General features: G+C 35.4%; 1 protein-coding gene across 1 annotated transcript in view; it reads right to left on the bottom strand.

Moving 5' to 3' along the window:
• The window catches only part of si:dkey-205h23.1 (AT-rich interactive domain-containing protein 3B), a 45843-nt gene that overhangs the window by 6293 nt on the left and 19545 nt on the right, over positions 1-20005 (bottom strand). Inside the window, exons 3-4 of the mRNA XM_059565424.1 lie at positions 11539-11613; positions 10984-11056 (exon numbers count right to left, since the gene is read on the bottom strand). Of these exons, the coding sequence (XP_059421407.1) occupies positions 10984-11056; positions 11539-11613 (148 nt within the window). The remainder of the gene's footprint in view (positions 1-10983; positions 11057-11538; positions 11614-20005) is intronic.

Genomic DNA, 20005 nt, shown 5'->3' with positions numbered 1-20005 from the left:
TTTATTTGTTTATAGTTAATAATATTACTTCCTCAGGTTATTTTAGCTAGTTTTAGTTAATAATAACAAGCCTAATATATATATATATATATATTATACATCAGTTATTTAATCAAATATTTACTCTTAAACATTGTTTTTCAATGATTTTTTCTTAAACAACAACAAACAAACAATAATAATGATAAAAGAAAATCGACAACATTAAGCAAAAAATAGGAGCTTTTTTCATTATGTTTAAAAAACAAAACAAAACAAAACAAAAAACCCTGTAAAACATCAAAAACCCATGTTTAATTTTTACTCCACAAACGCATTGAAATGCTTTTGGCAGATGTTTTGTATGTATAGAGGTGAGAGTTCGAGTCGCCCACCGCAACACTTCAAAAGACACAGGTGGGCTACAGACGGAAAAATACATATTAGCCTGCTTTACGCAAACAAGCTTAACCTGGATAACAGATCCAACCCGCCCCAGACTTTTGATAGCCATGCATTATTCTTGTCAAAAGCTTATCTTCAGGTCAGGGGCGGGTGGAGACGTTTGCTGTAGAGTTAAACACCCACATGTAAAGTACACAGCGGCTCCCTCTGATCGTCCTCTGAAATAAAACCCATTTATGAATCTATAGTAAAACCGCCTGATGTGATGCCTTCAGACACAAAAGCACAGCTGAACAGGGTAAAAATGTTAACTAAAAGATATCACAATACCTTCCCTAGTTAATTAATCACAGGACATAAAAACCCCTCAGTAAAAACCTTCAGAATATAGAGAGGAATAAATCTCTAAGTTTTGGTGTATGTGAGTGGTGCTGATTTGGAGAAAAAACTCAAAATAGGCTTAGAAAATAGGGTTTAAATATATGTACAGTTAATTAAGATGCAATTAGATAAAAGTGCAATAATAAAACCAGGCATGAACAAACCTTCCAGTGCAAACATTTAGAATATAGAGAGGCACAAAACTCTAAGTTTTGGTGTATGTAAGAAAACAATTAAAGGTATGAATTGCTTTAAAAAAAAAAATCAACAGACGTAAATAGATAATGTGCAATAGATGCATTCTTTCAACTAGTCTGAAAAAAAAAACTATTATGGAAGCAGAATAGACCAAAATCTCAAAATTAATAAGTGCCTGATTATCAGAAGGGCAGAAACACAAGTAACACACACAAACTTTGGTGTGATTCTTATCAACAGAGTCCTGGAGAAACAATTCACATGACGGCTTTACGATCTCTCCCTACAAAGCAAAACATAAAACAGAAATGCAAGAATGTGCAATGAAAAACAGTCAAAGTTTAAAGGTCGTGTGACGCGCCCCGACACGCACACATGACAACAAAAGGCTGCAGATGCCTGCGAATGCTTGAAACTCAGCATTATGGGAGAACATGCGTGTCATTAGAGCAGCGGGTATATTTCAGAGCACGGTTTATCATCTGGTCCAGAAACATCTCTGCAGTTCAACGATGCCTCTGACCACCAACACAACATCAAACAATTAGTACAATCGCAAGGGTCAAAGGTCAGCCTTAGGTTATTGATGCCTGAATTAAAACGCTGGTCAGCAGGAAGCCAGGCTTTTATAGGTCCACGCGCACACAGAGACTAGAGAATGGACGACAGACAATAGAAACAACCCTGAATGATTAATACTGACTGCAGCTTCATCACACATGATAACCCTACGCTAGTACTGAACACTAGCTACAACACAACAGCTGAGGAGATTTAGCTGAATGCTAAATATAAACACGGCCATTCGTTTAGGACCTGTGAGATTTTTTAATGTTTTTATTTTTTTTAAGAAATCTCTTCTGTTCAGGAAAGCTGCATTTATATGATCAAAAAATACTGTACAATTTTAAAATATATTTTTACAATTAAATATAGCTGTTTCTATTGTGAATATCTGTAAAAAATATAATTTATTCCAGTGATCAAAGCTGAATTTTCAGCATCTTTTTCCAATCTTCATGATCCTTCAGAAATCATTCTAATATGCGGATTTCACAATATTACTGTTTTTATTGTATTTTTTGTAGCAGAAGAGACTCTCTCTCTCTCTATATCTCTCTCTATTAAATTATATAATATACTATTGTTCTCTCTCTATGTATATTTGATCATAAATTAGATTGAGTCTGCTACTAAACGAAGCTCACTGTTGCTGGTTAGTTAACCCTCTCAGACAGTAACTAAATAAACAGGGTACATTCACAGTTGCTGAGGCCTGTAGTTCAGTGTGGCGCCACCGTTAGCTGAGAGCCGCGTTCTGATTGGCCCCATGCTGACCCTCCCATTATGCCTTGCTGGGTTGATTTTCCCAGTGGGACAGGCCCATCAGGAGCGGAGTGATTAATGGCAGGCGGGGTCAGAGGTCGCGCTGGTGGGAAGTGCTGCGGTTGAGGCCCCAGAAGGCCCCGCCCACGTCCATACTTCTGTTTGCACATGAAAAGCATCAGGAGAATGCCAGAAAACACAAGCTGAAGGACATCACTGAACAATATAACATCTGTCAACACAAGTCTACTGCTTTTCACTAACAACTATCATCAGTGGTGAGTCTGTCTGAAAATGCATGAGAAAGCGAGCTTAGGGTCAATTCAGGTATAAATTGGGCCACTTTTCTTTCTTTTTTTTATTTAAATAAATAATGGTAGTGTTCTGACCCACTCTACTACAGTCATTAAGTTGTAACTTTTTACAGTAATTAAAAAGATTAAAACAATATTTGTATTTAAATAATGGGAATTCAGGTAAATGTCTTTTTAAAATATTTCATAATGCAACGAAATACAAAAATTATATATATATATATATATATATATAATTTTTGTATTTCGTTGCATTATGAAATATTTTAAAAAATAGACACAGACACACACAGACACACACACACAGACACACACAGACACACACACACAGACACGCACACGCACACACACACACACACACACACACACACAGACAGACACACACACAGACAGACACACACACACACACACACACACACACGCACACAGACACACGCACACAGACACACGCACACACACACACACACACACAGACACACACACACGTACACACGCACACACAGACACGCACACACACGCACACACACGCACACAGACACAGACACAGACACAAACACACACAGACACACACACACACACACACACACACAGACACACACACAGACACACACACAGACACACACACACACACACAGACGCATAGACACACACAGACACACACACACACACACACAGACACACACACACACACACACACACACACACACACGCATGCATTTGGCAGATACTTTTATCAAAAGAAACATGCATTTTTTTTTAAATGAATGGAACCTATATATTCTATAAATATGGATCTATAAAAAATTCTATATACATACAATATAAAAAAATATTATATAATATATACACTTAGCAGATACTTTTATCAAAAGTGACTTACAGTGCATTCAGACTACATTTGGTTTTACCCAACCTGTGTTCCCTGGGAATCGAACCCACAACCTTTTGTGTTGCTAACTCAATGCCCTACCACTGAGCCACAGGAACTACACAAGATATAAAATTATCTTTACATATAAAATTCACTCTTCATCCAGTAACCCAGATAAAAACTGGAAGGTGAGGAGCCCTTGAGCTGTAACTCAGCTGAGAGTCTGTCGCAGGGCTCCTCAACTCAATCAATAGTCTGACATTCAGATATCCACATTAAATATGGCTGATTTCACATGACGGAGGTGTGTGAATAATTCAGAGGCAGAGAGTGACAGGCTTGTTTTATTTTTAATGCCAGGTCAGGGACATAAAAGGTAACGCCCAATGACTGCAGGGAATCTGCTTTATTTAGTTTGTATCGTGCCACATGACAGATTTATTCATACACAGAGCCAAGACAAGTCTGTCTGATCCAGCAGCAGGACAAACCTACAGTACTGTGTGTTTACATGTGACGAGAACACACACATTACTGCAGGAACATTGCATGGATATTATAATACGTGTTCGCGCCAGAAACTAACCTGATCTATAAAAATCGAGTTGCAAACATGTTTCATGTTGACCGTGATGAGGAAACCCTCAGAAAGAAACAAACCTGATCATGTCTCTTCCTCCGTGCAATATAATAACACACTCGATGGAAAGCTACGTTGAAACATTTCCATATGCGCACAAAAACATGTCAGACATGACAGAGAGAAAAACGAAAATCACAAGCAAATCCTGCCAGAAAAAACATTTCCATTTTCTGCATCAAATGAGTCGCATTTGTTTAGAAGAACTGAAGGAGTCATCACTTGTCTGATTATCAGCCTCGCATCTTACTGTCTGTTAACGGCTGGGTCAAGAACGAGCATGAAACATCTGAACTAACCGCTGTAGATGAGAGACCAGAGACTGTTGAGTTATTAAGATTAATGCTGATTCACTATGATTTCACTAGACAGAAGCATGATTTGAGGAATCATTCATCATGTCTGCAGCGAAAATGATTCAGAACTAATTATATATAGGGTTATTAGTCAATTAAAACCATAAAAATGCTACTGTAAATAAAATAACCTGTCAATGAAATTAAATTTTTAACTGAACCAGTTACACACGAAACCAAATTTATAAAATAAATAAACCAAAAAAAGAATATATATATATATATATATATATATACAGTACAGACCAAAAGTTTGGAACATTACTATTTTTTATGTTTTTGAAAGAAGTTTCTTCTGCTCATCAAGCCTGCATTTATTTGATCAAAAATACAGAAAAAAATATAATATTGTGAAATATTATTACAATTCAAAATAATTGTTTTTAAATGTATTATACTTTAAATTATCATTTATTTCTGTGATGCAAAGCTGAATTTTTAGGATCATTATCACATGATCCTTTAGAAATCATTCTAATATGATGATTCATTATCAAAGTTGGAAATAGTTCTGCTGCTTAATATTTGTTCAGAACATGTGATACTTTTTTAGGATACTTTGATGAATAAAAAGTAAAGAAAAAAGAGGCTATGTTTTTAAAATATAAATATTTTGTAATAACAATATACACTACTGGTCAGTAATTTGGGGTCAGTAATTATTTTTCTTTCTTTTTTAAAATAAAATCAATACTTTTATTCAGCAAAGATGTGTTAAATTGATAAAAAGTGATAGTAAAGAAAATATATTATTAGAATATATATTATTAGAATTTTATTTTTTTTAATAAATGCAGTTCTTTTTAACCTTTTATTGATCAAATATATGAGACAGCAGAACTGTTTCCAACACTCATAATAAATCAGAATATTAGAATGATTTCTACAGGATCATGTGATCGACTGATGTTACATGTGACACTGAAGGCTGGAGTAATGATGCTGAAAATTCAGCTTTGCATCACAGGAATACATTATTTTTTTAAAGTATATTCAAATAGAAAACTATTATTTTAAGTTGTAATAATATTTCACAATATTACTGTTTTTCTGTATTTTTGATCAAATAAATGCAGGCTTGATGAGCTGAAGAAACTTTTCAAAAACATTAAAAATAGTAATGTTTCCAAACTTTGGTCTGTACTGTATATATTTGTTACTTTGAATAATATACACTTTAAATGAAACATAAAATAGATTTTGAGACTGAACCAGGGTTATTATTGAATGAAAACCACACTTTAATAAACTTTAAATGAAATAAAATATATATTTTAAAATAAATTAATTATAGACTGAACCAGGGTTATTAGTTAATTAAAACAACAAAATTATTATAAATAAATTAATATATTGACCAAAATGTTAATTTAAATGAAATATAATTTAATTAATAATTAATAAATTTATCTGTAATTATTTTATCTATTTTAAATTTATCTTTTTCATATAGTTTAACCTTATAGGCTAAAATAACTTATACTGAATTTTAAAAAAAAAATAAATAATAATAAAAAAAGAAATCAAAATAGGAAAACTCAAACAAAATATAATGAAAAAAAATTCTCAAATTCACATATCTCAGTGACACACAAAAGAAGAACTTCTGGAAATCAATAGGGTCTAAACTACACTGGATGCAACTCTCCACAAACACTTTTTGGAGACATCTTTCAGGATATCTTGGCTTGTGTTTCACAGAAGAATAAAGGCAGTAAAGCGCACCACATCGAGAGCAGATGAGGGCTGTAATGTGACTCCTGAAGACGGGTCACCTGCACAGATAAACCCAAGAGGAGAGCAGGACACTCAAAAGACTCGACGGCGCGAAAATTGAGATGCCAATTTAAGTGTAACTAGAGTCAGTGTGATCCTCCGGGGAAGCAGAAGAGATCGGGATCTGATCAACACCTCACTGAAACACGAGAGGAACGAGAGAAATACAGATCGGAGCAGAGCCGGATTCACATGCTGCTTATTCTGGAGCAGAAACACTGATGCTTTCACATCCTGATGAAGAGAGGAGATGCTCAGGGGTCACAGAGGTCACACACACACACACACACACTGTCAGAGGTCAAATAAAGGATCGACCCCCAGCGTAATCAATGAGTTAGATGAAGCCATCAGCATCAGCTGCTCTTCCCTTCATACACTACAGATCCGAAGCTTTGGCTCATTTATTAGATCAAAAATACTGTAAAAATCTGAAATATTATTCTAATTTAAAACAACTGTGTTCTGTGTGAATCTGTGTTAAAGTGTAATTTATTTCTGTGATGCTCCACTGTATTTTCAGCATCAGTCTTCAGTGTCACATGATCTTCAGAAATCATTCTGATATGATGATTTACTGCTCAAGAAACATTTCTGATTATTATTATGTTGAAAACAGTTGTGCTGCACAATATTTCTGCAGAAACCGTGATGCATTTTATTTTTCAGGATTCACAGATGAATAGAAAGAACAGCATTTATTTGAAATAGACATCTACTGTAACACAGTATAAAATGTCTTTAATGTGATCAATTGATCAATTTAATGCAGTCTTGATGAATAAAAGTATTACACTTTGAACAGAAGTTTATATGTAAAGGTGTGTTGCGTTCAATTTCTATTGCGTTTTGTAAAGGATATGAAAATAATCCAGTCTAACTGGTTTAAGTGAATCATTATTATTATAATGTGATAACTGGAAAATGTGAGATTAATCATAACTAGCAGCGTGAAAGTGTGAAGAAAGAGATTAAACAGGAAGTGCGGAAGGACAGAGACAGGAAGAGGATATTTATATAGAAATGATAAGTGCCTTTCAGCTTCACCATATCATTTAAAACCCATCCCGAATGTTATTCTGGAGCGAAAACACATTCACACACAAACCCTCATCATATAATCAAAGATAAATATATAGATACTAAGAATAAACGCCTTTGATTCAGGACGGACGGATTAAGAAGCAGATGGGATGTCGGACCCCGCCCTGCTTCGGTCTCAGAGAAATCACTCGTTTCTGCACGACTGCTGTTTTTCTATTTCACTCATCCACAGCCGTTTCTTTCTGGTGTTCATCTCTGCCTCGGCTCGATCAGACGTGTAGTTGTGCGTTTCAGAGGTTCATAAATCACGCTATGAGACACTGGGCCTCTAATCCAGCCCCGCAAACCCACTTTATCAAGTTTCAGAGGCCCCCGAGGCCCCGAATGCAGCTCCAAACACAGGAAGAACCAGCCGATAAATCAAAACAACATCTTATTTCAGCACAGCGTCCTGTGAGGTGCTTCTGGACATCATCTGCTAGAGAGACACAAAACCTGACACTAACTAAGACTTGCTTTCTTCTCCAGAACACAAAAAGAAATTATTAGAAATTAATAGTCCCAAAAACAAAAACCGTCCAAAATTAGGAAAATTTATATTTAAAAAATTAGGGAAATGCTGAGATAAATTCTAAATATCAAAAAAATTAGGACAAATGTTGAGATTTATACGGAATATTGTCAACATTTTTTAAAATATTGAAATATATACTGAATACCATCAAAATTAGGAAACATTTTGAGAAATACTTTCTTTTTTTTTTTTTTTTACAAAATATTTAAAAAATATACTGAATATCATCATAATAAGGAAAAATTGTGGGATTAATACTGAATATTGTCAAAATTTTGAAAAACATTGAAATATGGAATATATTTAAATATATTAAAAAAATATAAATAGTTAATATAGTCCAAATTCATGCTAATATTGAATATTGAAATGTATTCTGAACACTCAAAATTGGGAAAATTATTCAAATATATATGGAGTATCATCAAAATTTCACTAAAAAAACATTTCAATTTATGCATTTAGCAGACGCTTTTATCCAAAGCAACTTACAGTGCATTCAGGCTATACATTTTTTACCTAACGTGTTCTCTGGGAATTGAACCCACAACCTTCTGCGCTGCTAACGCAATGCTCTACCACTGGGCCACAGGAACATAGGATTTATGTATTTTAGTTGCATATATAATTTCCTTCCATTTGGATTACACAATTTTAACACGGATAAATTCAATAAAATAATTTCTGTAATAGTAATAATAAAACTGGAACTGTTTTAAATACACAATAACCAGCTGCTTTATATATTTATCATCAATAATTCCAATTTAATACATTTTAACTGAATATTGTTTGTTCCAGCAGCTAACCCATATTTTAAACAATGATTATTTTTAACTGTTTTCACAATGAAGAGATTTATGCTTATTTTAAGCATTGTTTCTAGCATGATTAGCATGTTGCTAGCATGTTTCTAGCATGATTAACATGCGACTAGCATGTCGCTAGCATGATTAGCATGTCGCTAGCATGTTTCTAGCATGATTAACATGCAACTAGCATGTTGCTAGCATGATTAGCATGTTGCTAGCATGATTTAAGCATGATTAGCATGTTGCTAGCATGTTTCTAGCATGATTAGCATGCGACTAGCATGTTGCTAGCATCATTTTACCATGATTAACATGTTGCTAGCATATTTCTAGCATGATTAGCATATTGTTAACATGTCGCTAGCATGATTAGCATGTTTCTAGCATGACTAGCACGCGACAAGCATGTTGCTAGCATGATTAGCATGTTGTTAGCATGTTTCCAACATGATTAGCATGTAACTAGCATGTTGCTAGCATGATTTTACCCTGATTAGCATGTTGCTAGCATGTTTCTAGCATGATTAGCATATTGCTAGCATGTCGCTAGCATGTTTCTAGCAATTTAAATAAATGCATTTTTCATTAAATCAAATGCAAAATGCAAATAATTTATAACAAACGATGCCATGATTTGTTTTTAAGGCAGAAATCTGACGATGTATGACATCACATTCAGTTGATAAGTTTATGAATCTTTCCTTTCATATTGTGACGTTCACACGAGTGAGACGGATCATCATAGAATAATAAATATAGAGCAAGACTTGGTTCAGTGCATCGGTTATTGATTGGCTGTTTTAGATGTGGGCGTGGCTCTCAAGTGTATGCAGATGAGTGTGAACTGCGGGGTCGGAGCTTAAGAGCACTAATCCATTGGAGAAATCCTGCACATGTCACCACAGAGACCCAGTTATGATGTTTTGATTAAACATTACAAAGTCAAAAAAATTATGTTTAACTGTTCATAAGATGATCTATAAAGAAAACAGATAATGGCATGATCTGATGAAGATTATACGAGGATTCCTGCACCTGTGACCCCAGACGTGAAACCACAACTGATGCTCAACATCTGCATGAGCTCCTTAACATCTCACGCTCAGAGGCGTTCAACAGAAGCGCTCGTGCTATCAGACTGGACTGCACAGAAACAGCTGATGGGAAAAACCACTCTGTTAAACGTCTCTGAAAAGCTCCAGACGCTGCATGCCATGAAACTGCATCAGCATGTGGCTTTCCTGAAGCTCCTCGATACGGGGCCTCAAACACGGGCCCCTGACGCTCTGTTAAAAACAGCTGCTGAATCACACACACACACACACACACACACACACACACACACACACACACACACACACAGAGTTCCCTGTATTTAAGCACTCGACACGGAAGTGAGATTCTGCGGTTTTGCTTCCTTTCCGTCTCACAGAGAGACGCTTGACGAGACGTGATCTTCAGCTCTGGAGACACAGCAGGACTTTCCTCTTCTTTTCTACCTCTTTTATAAACTAGCAGGTTAAGAAGCACTAATGCAAAAGTGTCACCAGGGCTGCATTTTTCTTTGATCAAAAATACAGTAAAAAGAGTGAAACATTATTCCAATTCCAATGTGAATCTCTGTTCAAATATAACTCATTGCTCTGTATTTTCAGCATCATTCCTCCAGTCTTCAGTGTCACATGATCTTCAGAAATTATTCTAATATGATGATTTACTGCCCAAGAAACATTTCTGATTATTACATTTCTAATTATCAATGTTGAAAACAGTTGTGCTGATGAATATTTCTGCGGAAACAGTGATGCATTTTATTTTTCAGGATTCACAGAAGAACAGCATTCATTTGAAACAGAAATCTTCTGTAACATCCTAAATGTCTGTACTGTTACTTTTCATCAATTTAATGCGTCCTTGATGAACTAAAGTATGAATTTCTTAAAAATAACAATATTTTCTTGGGTCTGATCTTACTACATGATGATATAAACCACTGCTCTCTCTGTGTGTGTGTGTGTGTGTGTGTTGAAATGTTTTGTGTCCTTCACATGTGTGAACTTGCAGTGGCCCCTGATGGGCCCCTCAACGTTCAGCACAAATAAACACACATCCAGATCTTCAGGTTTCAGTCCAGACATGAAGCATCAATCACACAGGCTTTACACTAACAAAACACACACATACATGCGTGCACATGCTTAAGAACACACACACACACACACACACACACACACACACACACTGAATATGATGAACTCGCTCCACTATCAGACTGAAATCATGTGGATTCAGATGAATCTCTCTAACCTCGCTTCTGCATGAAGGTGAAAAGGTCGTCCAGGAACTCCTTCCTTTGCGGGTCGTTATCCAGCTCATATAACTATCAGACACAAACTCAGAATCAACATCTTCATAAACACACACATCTGAAATTAATCATCCCAAAATCAATTAAATCAACAAACACACCGGTGTACGATTTACTTTGATACAATTTTCAATAATCGCTAGTAAATGCCACAAGTAGCAAATTAATTAAACATGACATTTTTAAGTAGAAAGAATGAAATAGCATTTGCAAAACACGCTCCAACAATATTTTTTAACAAGTGTAGACATACAGATTTAAGTAAATTATACAATAATACAAATGTTATAAACACTGCGTACATTAATATAATACTGCACCTTTAAAATAAAAGAATGAATTAATAAAATTGGTCCATTAATACACAACAAAAACAAACATTTTGTCTAGGATTTACTAACTTTACTAACATTTATGCAGAAAATGCTAGTACATTTCACAAATAATTGCAAAAAACAGATTACAGTAAATTAAATGAACACGGATAAACTCACCTTGGCGAAATCTCTGGATGCTTCCCCTCTTCCACGAGCAACATCCACATCATCTGACCAGGATACACCGCCGTTCTGTACACACACACACACACACACACACACACAGGAAACTGTAAATAAGGTTATGTGTCTTCCTCCCCTCATGTCCTCTGACCTCCAACACACACTCACACACTCACACACTCTCTCTCACACACACACACACACACACACACACACACACACACACACACGCAAACTCCAACAGACAGCAGAAGTTCATGGACTTTATCTCAGAGATATAAGATGCTCATAGATCAGTATTGAGCTGTGACGCCTGAAATGAACTTATGCATCAAACCCGCTTCTGTCACACACTACAGAAGGCTCATCTGAAGGGACCCATCAGCTCTGGTGCAAATTCAGTCCATGTGGCTCCATATGCAACACACAGCAATGCATCCATCCATCGTTACAGAGAGCAAAGGATTATGGGAATTGTGTGTGTGTGTGTCTGCTAAAAGCAATTCTAGCTGCACTTAATGAAAGTGCTCAAATAATGACTGTTTCCAAACAGGTTTCCAAACACTCTCACTGTCCTGCCACAGCTTTAAAGGCATTATTGGGTTTAATTGTTGTAAAACTAGAATTTTGTCAGCTTTATAGGCTATTTCATAGCTTCAATATTCAGCAAACAATGTATATGCAATAAATATAAAATGTTTTTGTATATTCATAATAGTAACTATAAAATAACGACACTATTGTGTCTTGAGTAAAGCTGTTTTACAGCTGAAATTTAATTAGTTTCAGAACTGATTAATTTTATAACATTAACAATCCTGAAAAAAAATCTCATGATCCAAACCAAAACTAAATCTGAGACTAAAACATAATAATAGAAAAAACATTTTATTTCTTTATTTTATGTCTAGTTTAAAGTAAAGTAAAAATAACCAGGAAAAAATTTATAAAAACTTTAAAAGACATAAAATGGCAAAAACACAACAAAACTAAAATACAGAAAATACAAAAATAAATATTAAAAGAAACAAATAACTCAAAAGAGTATATCAACATTATAAAACAAATATAACATTGTTTGGTGCTCATTGATTTTCTGACAGATGAAGGACATTTTGATCTCTTCTTCACTATAATTTATAATGATTAATCATTAAACTAAAAAAATAAATCAGTATGCCGTTTCATAAATAAAACCAATAAAGGCTCTGAATCTACAACACATGCTCTTGCACTGTGTGTATTTTCTCTGCAGTCTCCTAAAAATGCAAGCCGATCCTTGTTTTCTCCATGATGGCTGTATTGTTTCTCATGTCTGTCTAAATCTGTAAGCAGGTTTACAGTAAGTGGTGGGTTAATCACGTTACCGCAGGGCGTGAGAGGATCGCTGACAGCTAAATAAGAGTCAAAAATAACTCTGATTTCTGATGCTCGGACACAGTTCACTGGGTCACAGAGAGACGGGCTCCTCGGAGATCACAAACCAGACACAGACAACCAAACAAAAGAAAACCACAGGAGGGAGCGTCAGTGTCTCTAATATCAGGTGAATCTCTGAAATCCAGACAAACTCGCTCTGCACACATAAATACAGTCTCTGTGTACATATTACGTCATCATCTGTGACGTGCTGAGCTCACAGATTGACACACATAACCTGAATGAACTGTCAAAAATAAATGAAAACTAACAGATTTGAAAAATAATTGATGCACAGAAAAGTGATAAAACTCTGAAATAACATTCAAGGAGGTCTGGAAATGATGAAGTAATCGAATAATATGAAAACGCCTTTGTCTAGAAGAATAATTCAGATATTAGTTGTATAATAAATTTCATAAGAAGGAGCAATTTAAATTTGTCTACAATGTATATAATGATGTATATAAACAGAAGCAGAAAAAAACATGTTCAAACATTTCACTGCAAGTGAACATCTGAAAACATTGGAACTGACACAAGATCAACTTCTTGCAATTCCAACGTCATGGGTTCAATTCCCAGGAAATACATGAACTGATTTTAAAAAATGCCTTGAATGCAAAGCATGTTGCTTTGGATCGAGGCACCTACCAAATGCATTAAAGTGAATGTAAATGTAGAAGTTCTGAGTCATAAAGTGAATGCAGGTTTAAAGTAGAAATTCTCCGTTTTGGGAGTTTATCTATCTGAGCATGTTTGGCTCTGGAAAGCCCTGTGTCGGGTGATAATGTCTTGATCTGCTCGCTCAGCACGACTCTTTAGAGCCGTCAATCTCTAACCCTCATCAAATAATTGGGTCTTTTCATTCCACCCGTGGAGCTGCACAGATGAGCCGCAGAGAGCAGGGAAAGGCGGGTTTACACAATAGCGGCTGTACAAGAGCTCAGAGCCACAGTAAATCACTCAGTCGCTCTAATCTTACTCAAAGTGTGTAACCTGAGGAGAGTTTTAAACAAGAGCATCAACAGAACGACTCCAGGAGCCAAAACAAACAGCCTTGATTGAGCCCACAAACACACCTCAACCAGATCAACAAATTACTCAACTAGAGATGCACCGATCCGATATTCAAATTGGGTATTGGCTCCGATACTGCCTTTTTTCTCAGATCGGGTATTCAGGATCCAAGGGTTTTTTTTTTGGATTGTGCAAATTATTCTGTAATACTTCTGAAGCCATACAATAGTTTAATGTGAGCTACATATGAATATTTAAGTCCTTACATTAAAGTTAACACAAACTCTTTTCTCTGCTGTGTCTGTCAGTCAGCCTTTAAGCCTTTAAACCCTGGTCACGTTCGGTAACGATATTCAGCTCAGTAAAGCTCTTTCCAAGATCGTTCTGTGTTCCCGTTATTATACTTGATTTGTAAATATATATCTATGAATTTGCAAAAAGTACTTCAACTTCTTTCTGGAGTTTAATGTTGTTTTGTTACTTGCTACCAGGTGTCTGTGAGAACAAAACACGGGCGTAGAAAAGACTATAAATTGTTTTTGACGTGCACAGAAACTGAAATTTAAAGTTGTTAAAAGAAAGGCTCGGTAACTGTTGCACATGTATAAGACACTCTGCATCAATGTCTCTTCTGTTTGTGCTTTGCATTTTTTAACACGAAACGCTTACGATGTGCACATCCGGTGTGCAGAATGATGCGGCTGTGACGCCGAGTTGCTTCAAGTCCATCATTCTCCACACCGGATGCGCACATTGTTAATGCTTCGTGGTGCACTGTATTTGTTTTGATTATTAAAAAAAGCTATACATTTAAAATAAATTTATTTTAATTTATAGTATATACTTATATATAAATACATTCATTAATGTTTTAATGAATGGATTTTATAATAATACCAATTTGTACCCCACAAAATAGTTTTTTCACTAAATGTTTGGATTTCTAAAATTATTGTGCAATGATTTCTCTAGAATCACTTTTGCTGCGGAAATTATTCACTAACCTAGTTTATGATATTTTTTTTGTCACAGATTATGAATGTGCATAGGCCTATATTTTTCAAAATTTATAGTTTATTTTATTTTTAATGAAGTAGTATGTATATAGTAGATTGTGAATGAATGATTATCAGTTCCTCACACCGAAATATATAAATTCTACATTTATTTAAAAGGGGGGAAAAAACTTCACTGCTCTCAGATTGGTATCTGTATCGGCCAATACTGAACCCTAGCAATTGGAATCGTTATCACATCACATCAACAAACAACTCAACCAGATCAACAAACAACTCAACCAGATCAACAAACAACTCAACCAGATCAACAAACAACTCAACCAGATCAACAAACTACTCAACCACATCAACAAACAACTAGACCACATCAACAAACAACTCAACCAGATCAACAAACAACTCAACCAGATCAACAAACAACTCAACCACATCAACGAATTACTCAACCAGATCAACAAACAACTCAACCAGATCAACAAACAACTCAACCAGATCAACAAACAACTCAACCAGATCAACAAACAACTCAACCAGATCAACAAACAACTCAACCAGATCAACAAACAACTCAACCAGATCAACAAACAACTAGACCACATCAACAAACAACTAGACCACATCAACAAACAACTCAACCAGATCAACAAACAACTCAACCAGATCAACAAACAACTAGACCACATCAACAAACAACTCAACCAGATCAACAAACAACTCAACCAGATCAACAAACAACTAGACCACATCAATGAATTACTCAACCAGATCAACAAACAACTCAACCAGATCAACAAACAACTCAACCAGATCAATAAACAACTCAACCAGATCAACAAACAACTAGACCACATCAATGAATTACTCAACCAGATCAACAAACAACTCAACCAGATCAACAAACAACTCAACCAGATCAATAAACAACTAGACCACATCAATAAACAACTCAACCAGATCAATGAATTACTCAACCAGATCAACAAACAACTCAACCAGATCAATAAACAACTCAACCAGATCAACAAACTACTCAACAAGATCAACAAACAACTAAACCAGATCAACAAACAACTCAACCAGATCAACAAATAACTCAACCAGATCAACAAACAACTCAACCAGGTCAATAAACAACTAGACCAATTCAACAAACAACTCAACCAGATCAATGAATTACTCAACCAGATAAACAAACAACTCAACCAGATCAACAAACAACTCAACCAGATCAACAAACAACTCAACCAGATAAACAAACAACTCAACCAGATCAACAAACAACTCGACCAGATCAACAAACAACTCGACCACATCAACAAACAACTCGACCACATCAACAAACAACTCAACCAGATCAACAAACTACTCAACAAGATCAACAAACAACTCAACCAGATCAACAAACAACTAGACCACATCAATGAATTACTCAACCAGATCAACAAACAACTCAACCAGATCAACAAACAACTCAACCAGATCAATAAACAACTAGACCACATCAATAAACAACTCAACCAGATCAATGAATTACTCAACCAGATAAACAAACAACTCAACCAGATCAACAAACAACTCAACCAGATAAACAAACAACTCAACCAGATCAACAAACAACTCGACCAGATCAACAAACAACTAGACCACATCAATAAACAACTCAACCAGATCAATGAATTACTCAACCAGATCAACAAACAACTCAACCAGATCAATAAACAACTCAACCAGATCAACAAACTACTCAACAAGATCAACAAACAACTCAACCAGATCAACAAACAACTCAACCAGATCAACAAACAACTCAACCAGATCAATAAACAACTCAACCAGATCAACAAACAACTAGACCACATCAATGAATTACTCAACCAGATCAACAAACAACTCAACCAGATCAACAAACAACTCAACCAGATCAATAAACAACTAGACCACATCAATAAACAACTCAACCAGATCAATGAATTACTCAACCAGATCAACAAACAACTCAACCAGATCAATAAACAACTCAACCAGATCAACAAACTACTCAACAAGATCAACAAACAACTCAACCAGATCAACAAACAACTAGACCACATCAATAAACAACTCAACCAGATAAACAAACAACTCAACCAGATCAACAAACAACTCGACCAGATCAACAAACAACTCGACCACATCAACAAACAACTCAACCAGATCAACAAACTACTCAACAAGATCAACAAACAACTCAACCAGATCAACAAACAACTAGACCACATCAATGAATTACTCAACCAGATCAACAAACAACTCAACCAGATCAACAAACAACTCAACCAGATCAATAAACAACTAGACCACATCAATAAACAACTCAACCAGATCAATGAATTACTCAACCAGATAAACAAACAACTCAACCAGATCAACAAACAACTCAACCAGATAAACAAACAACTCAACCAGATCAACAAACAACTCGACCAGATCAACAAACAACTAGACCACATCAATAAACAACTCAACCAGATCAATGAATTACTCAACCAGATCAACAAACAACTCAACCAGATCAATAAACAACTCAACCAGATCAACAAACTACTCAACAAGATCAACAAACAACTCAACCAGATCAACAAACAACTCAACCAGATCAACAAACAACTCAACCAGATCAATAAACAACTCAACCAGATCAATAAACAACTCAACCAGATCAACAAACAACTAGACCACATCAATGAATTACTCAACCAGATCAACAAACAACTCAACCAGATCAATAAACAACTAGACCACATCAATAAACAACTCAACCAGATCAATGAATTACTCAACCAGATCAACAAACAACTCAACCAGATCAACAAACTACTCAACAAGATCAACAAACAACTCAACCAGATCAACAAACAACTAGACCACATCAATAAACAACTCAACCAGATAAACAAACAACTCAACCAGATCAACAAACAACTCGACCAGATCAACAAACAACTCGACCACATCAACAAACAACTCAACCAGATCAACAAACTACTCAACAAGATCAACAAACAACTCAACCAGATCAACAAACAACTAGACCACATCAATGAATTACTCAACCAGATCAACAAACAACTCAACCAGATCAACAAACAACTCAACCAGATCAATAAACAACTAGACCACATCAATAAACAACTCAACCAGATCAATGAATTACTCAACCAGATAAACAAACAACTCAACCAGATCAACAAACAACTCAACCAGATAAACAAACAACTCAACCAGATCAACAAACAACTCGACCAGATCAACAAACAACTAGACCACATCAATAAACAACTCAACCAGATCAATGAATTACTCAACCAGATCAACAAACAACTCAACCAGATCAATAAACAACTCAACCAGATCAACAAACTACTCAACAAGATCAACAAACAACTCAACCAGATCAACAAACAACTCAACCAGATCAATGAATTACTCAACCAGATCAACAAACAACTCAACCAGATCAACAAACAACTCAACCAGATCAATAAACAACTAGACCACATCAATAAACAACTCAACCAGATCAATGAATTACTCAACCAGATCAACAAACAACTCAACCAGATCAATAAACAACTCAACCAGATCAACAAACTACTCAACAAGATCAACAAACAACTCAACCAGATCAACAAACAACTCAACCAGATCAACAAACAACTAGACCACATCAATAAACAACTCAACCAGATCAATGAATTACTCAACCAGATAAAACAAACAACTCAACCAGATCAACAAACAACTAGACCACATCAATGAATTACTCAACCAGATCAACAAACAACTCAACCAAATCAATAAACAACTCAACCAGATCAACAAACAACTCAACCAGATCAACAAACTACTCAACAAGATCAACAAACAACTAGACCACATCAATAAACAACTCAACCAGATCAATGAATTACTCAACCAGATCAACAAACTACTCAACCAGATCAACAAACTACTCAACCAGATCAACAAACTACTCAAGATCAACAAACAACTCAACCAGATCAACAAACTACTCAACCAGATCAACAAACTACTCAACCAGATCAACAAACTACTCAACCAGATCAACAAACTACTCAACCTGGGGCCCGTTCTTCGTACGTCGCTTATTACATCCGAGATCAAATGACACATCCAAGATGATATCATCGTGCTAATCATGATCCGGCTAATTGGGTTCTTCGAACACACCTGTTGTGTATGATTAGTATCGCTAGATTGAGTTATCTGAGATAATTGCACGTTCATGTGTTGGCTTAAAAGGGGATATGTATCGATACTCGAAACCATGATCATCAGTGCAGCGATTGGCTGGTGGCAAGACGGCAATGTAATGACGTCATATAATTTAAAACGGCACCTGATGAAAAACTTGACAAATTTCTGGACTTTTATAAGGAAACAGCCAAGCAAACAAAACTACATAAATGTTATAATAGATACATGAAACAGATAATAGATGCATGTCTTTATTTTATTAGAATTTTTTACATGATTCCCAATTATTTAGATTCGCGATTTATAATAGTTGTGCAGTCTTTACATTTTTATTTCAATGTAGAAATTATCTATTCATTTCATTTTATATTTGGACAGATTTGTTACGTGACCGCATTAATGAAAGTTTCTTAAGGGTCAATATCATGTTATCTGCATCTCCTGCACTCCATCAAGCCACTTTTATAATAACAGTCATCACTCAAAATAATGCACAAGTCTATTATCTGTATAGCATGTGTGTAAGACTCTAATACAATTATGAAGTAATAATTTTATGACAAATAAATATTTCAGTGAGTAAAACTGGCTGTGTTTATAGTAGGCTGTTATGGACTACACAGCATTTTTATATTATTTTAAAATAATTTTTAAATGATTATTATTTTAAATTATTGTCCCTGGATCAGTACGATACTCTTGTAATAAAGTAGCGGTGGTAGCAGACATATTTTGAGTATCAGTTC

The sequence above is a fragment of the Carassius carassius genome, chromosome 13 (assembly GCF_963082965.1).
Source record: "Carassius carassius chromosome 13, fCarCar2.1, whole genome shotgun sequence".
NCBI lineage: Eukaryota > Metazoa > Chordata > Actinopteri > Cypriniformes > Cyprinidae > Carassius > Carassius carassius.
The sequence above is the reverse complement of the archived record's forward strand: the minus strand, read 5'-3'. Positions and strand labels throughout refer to the sequence as shown.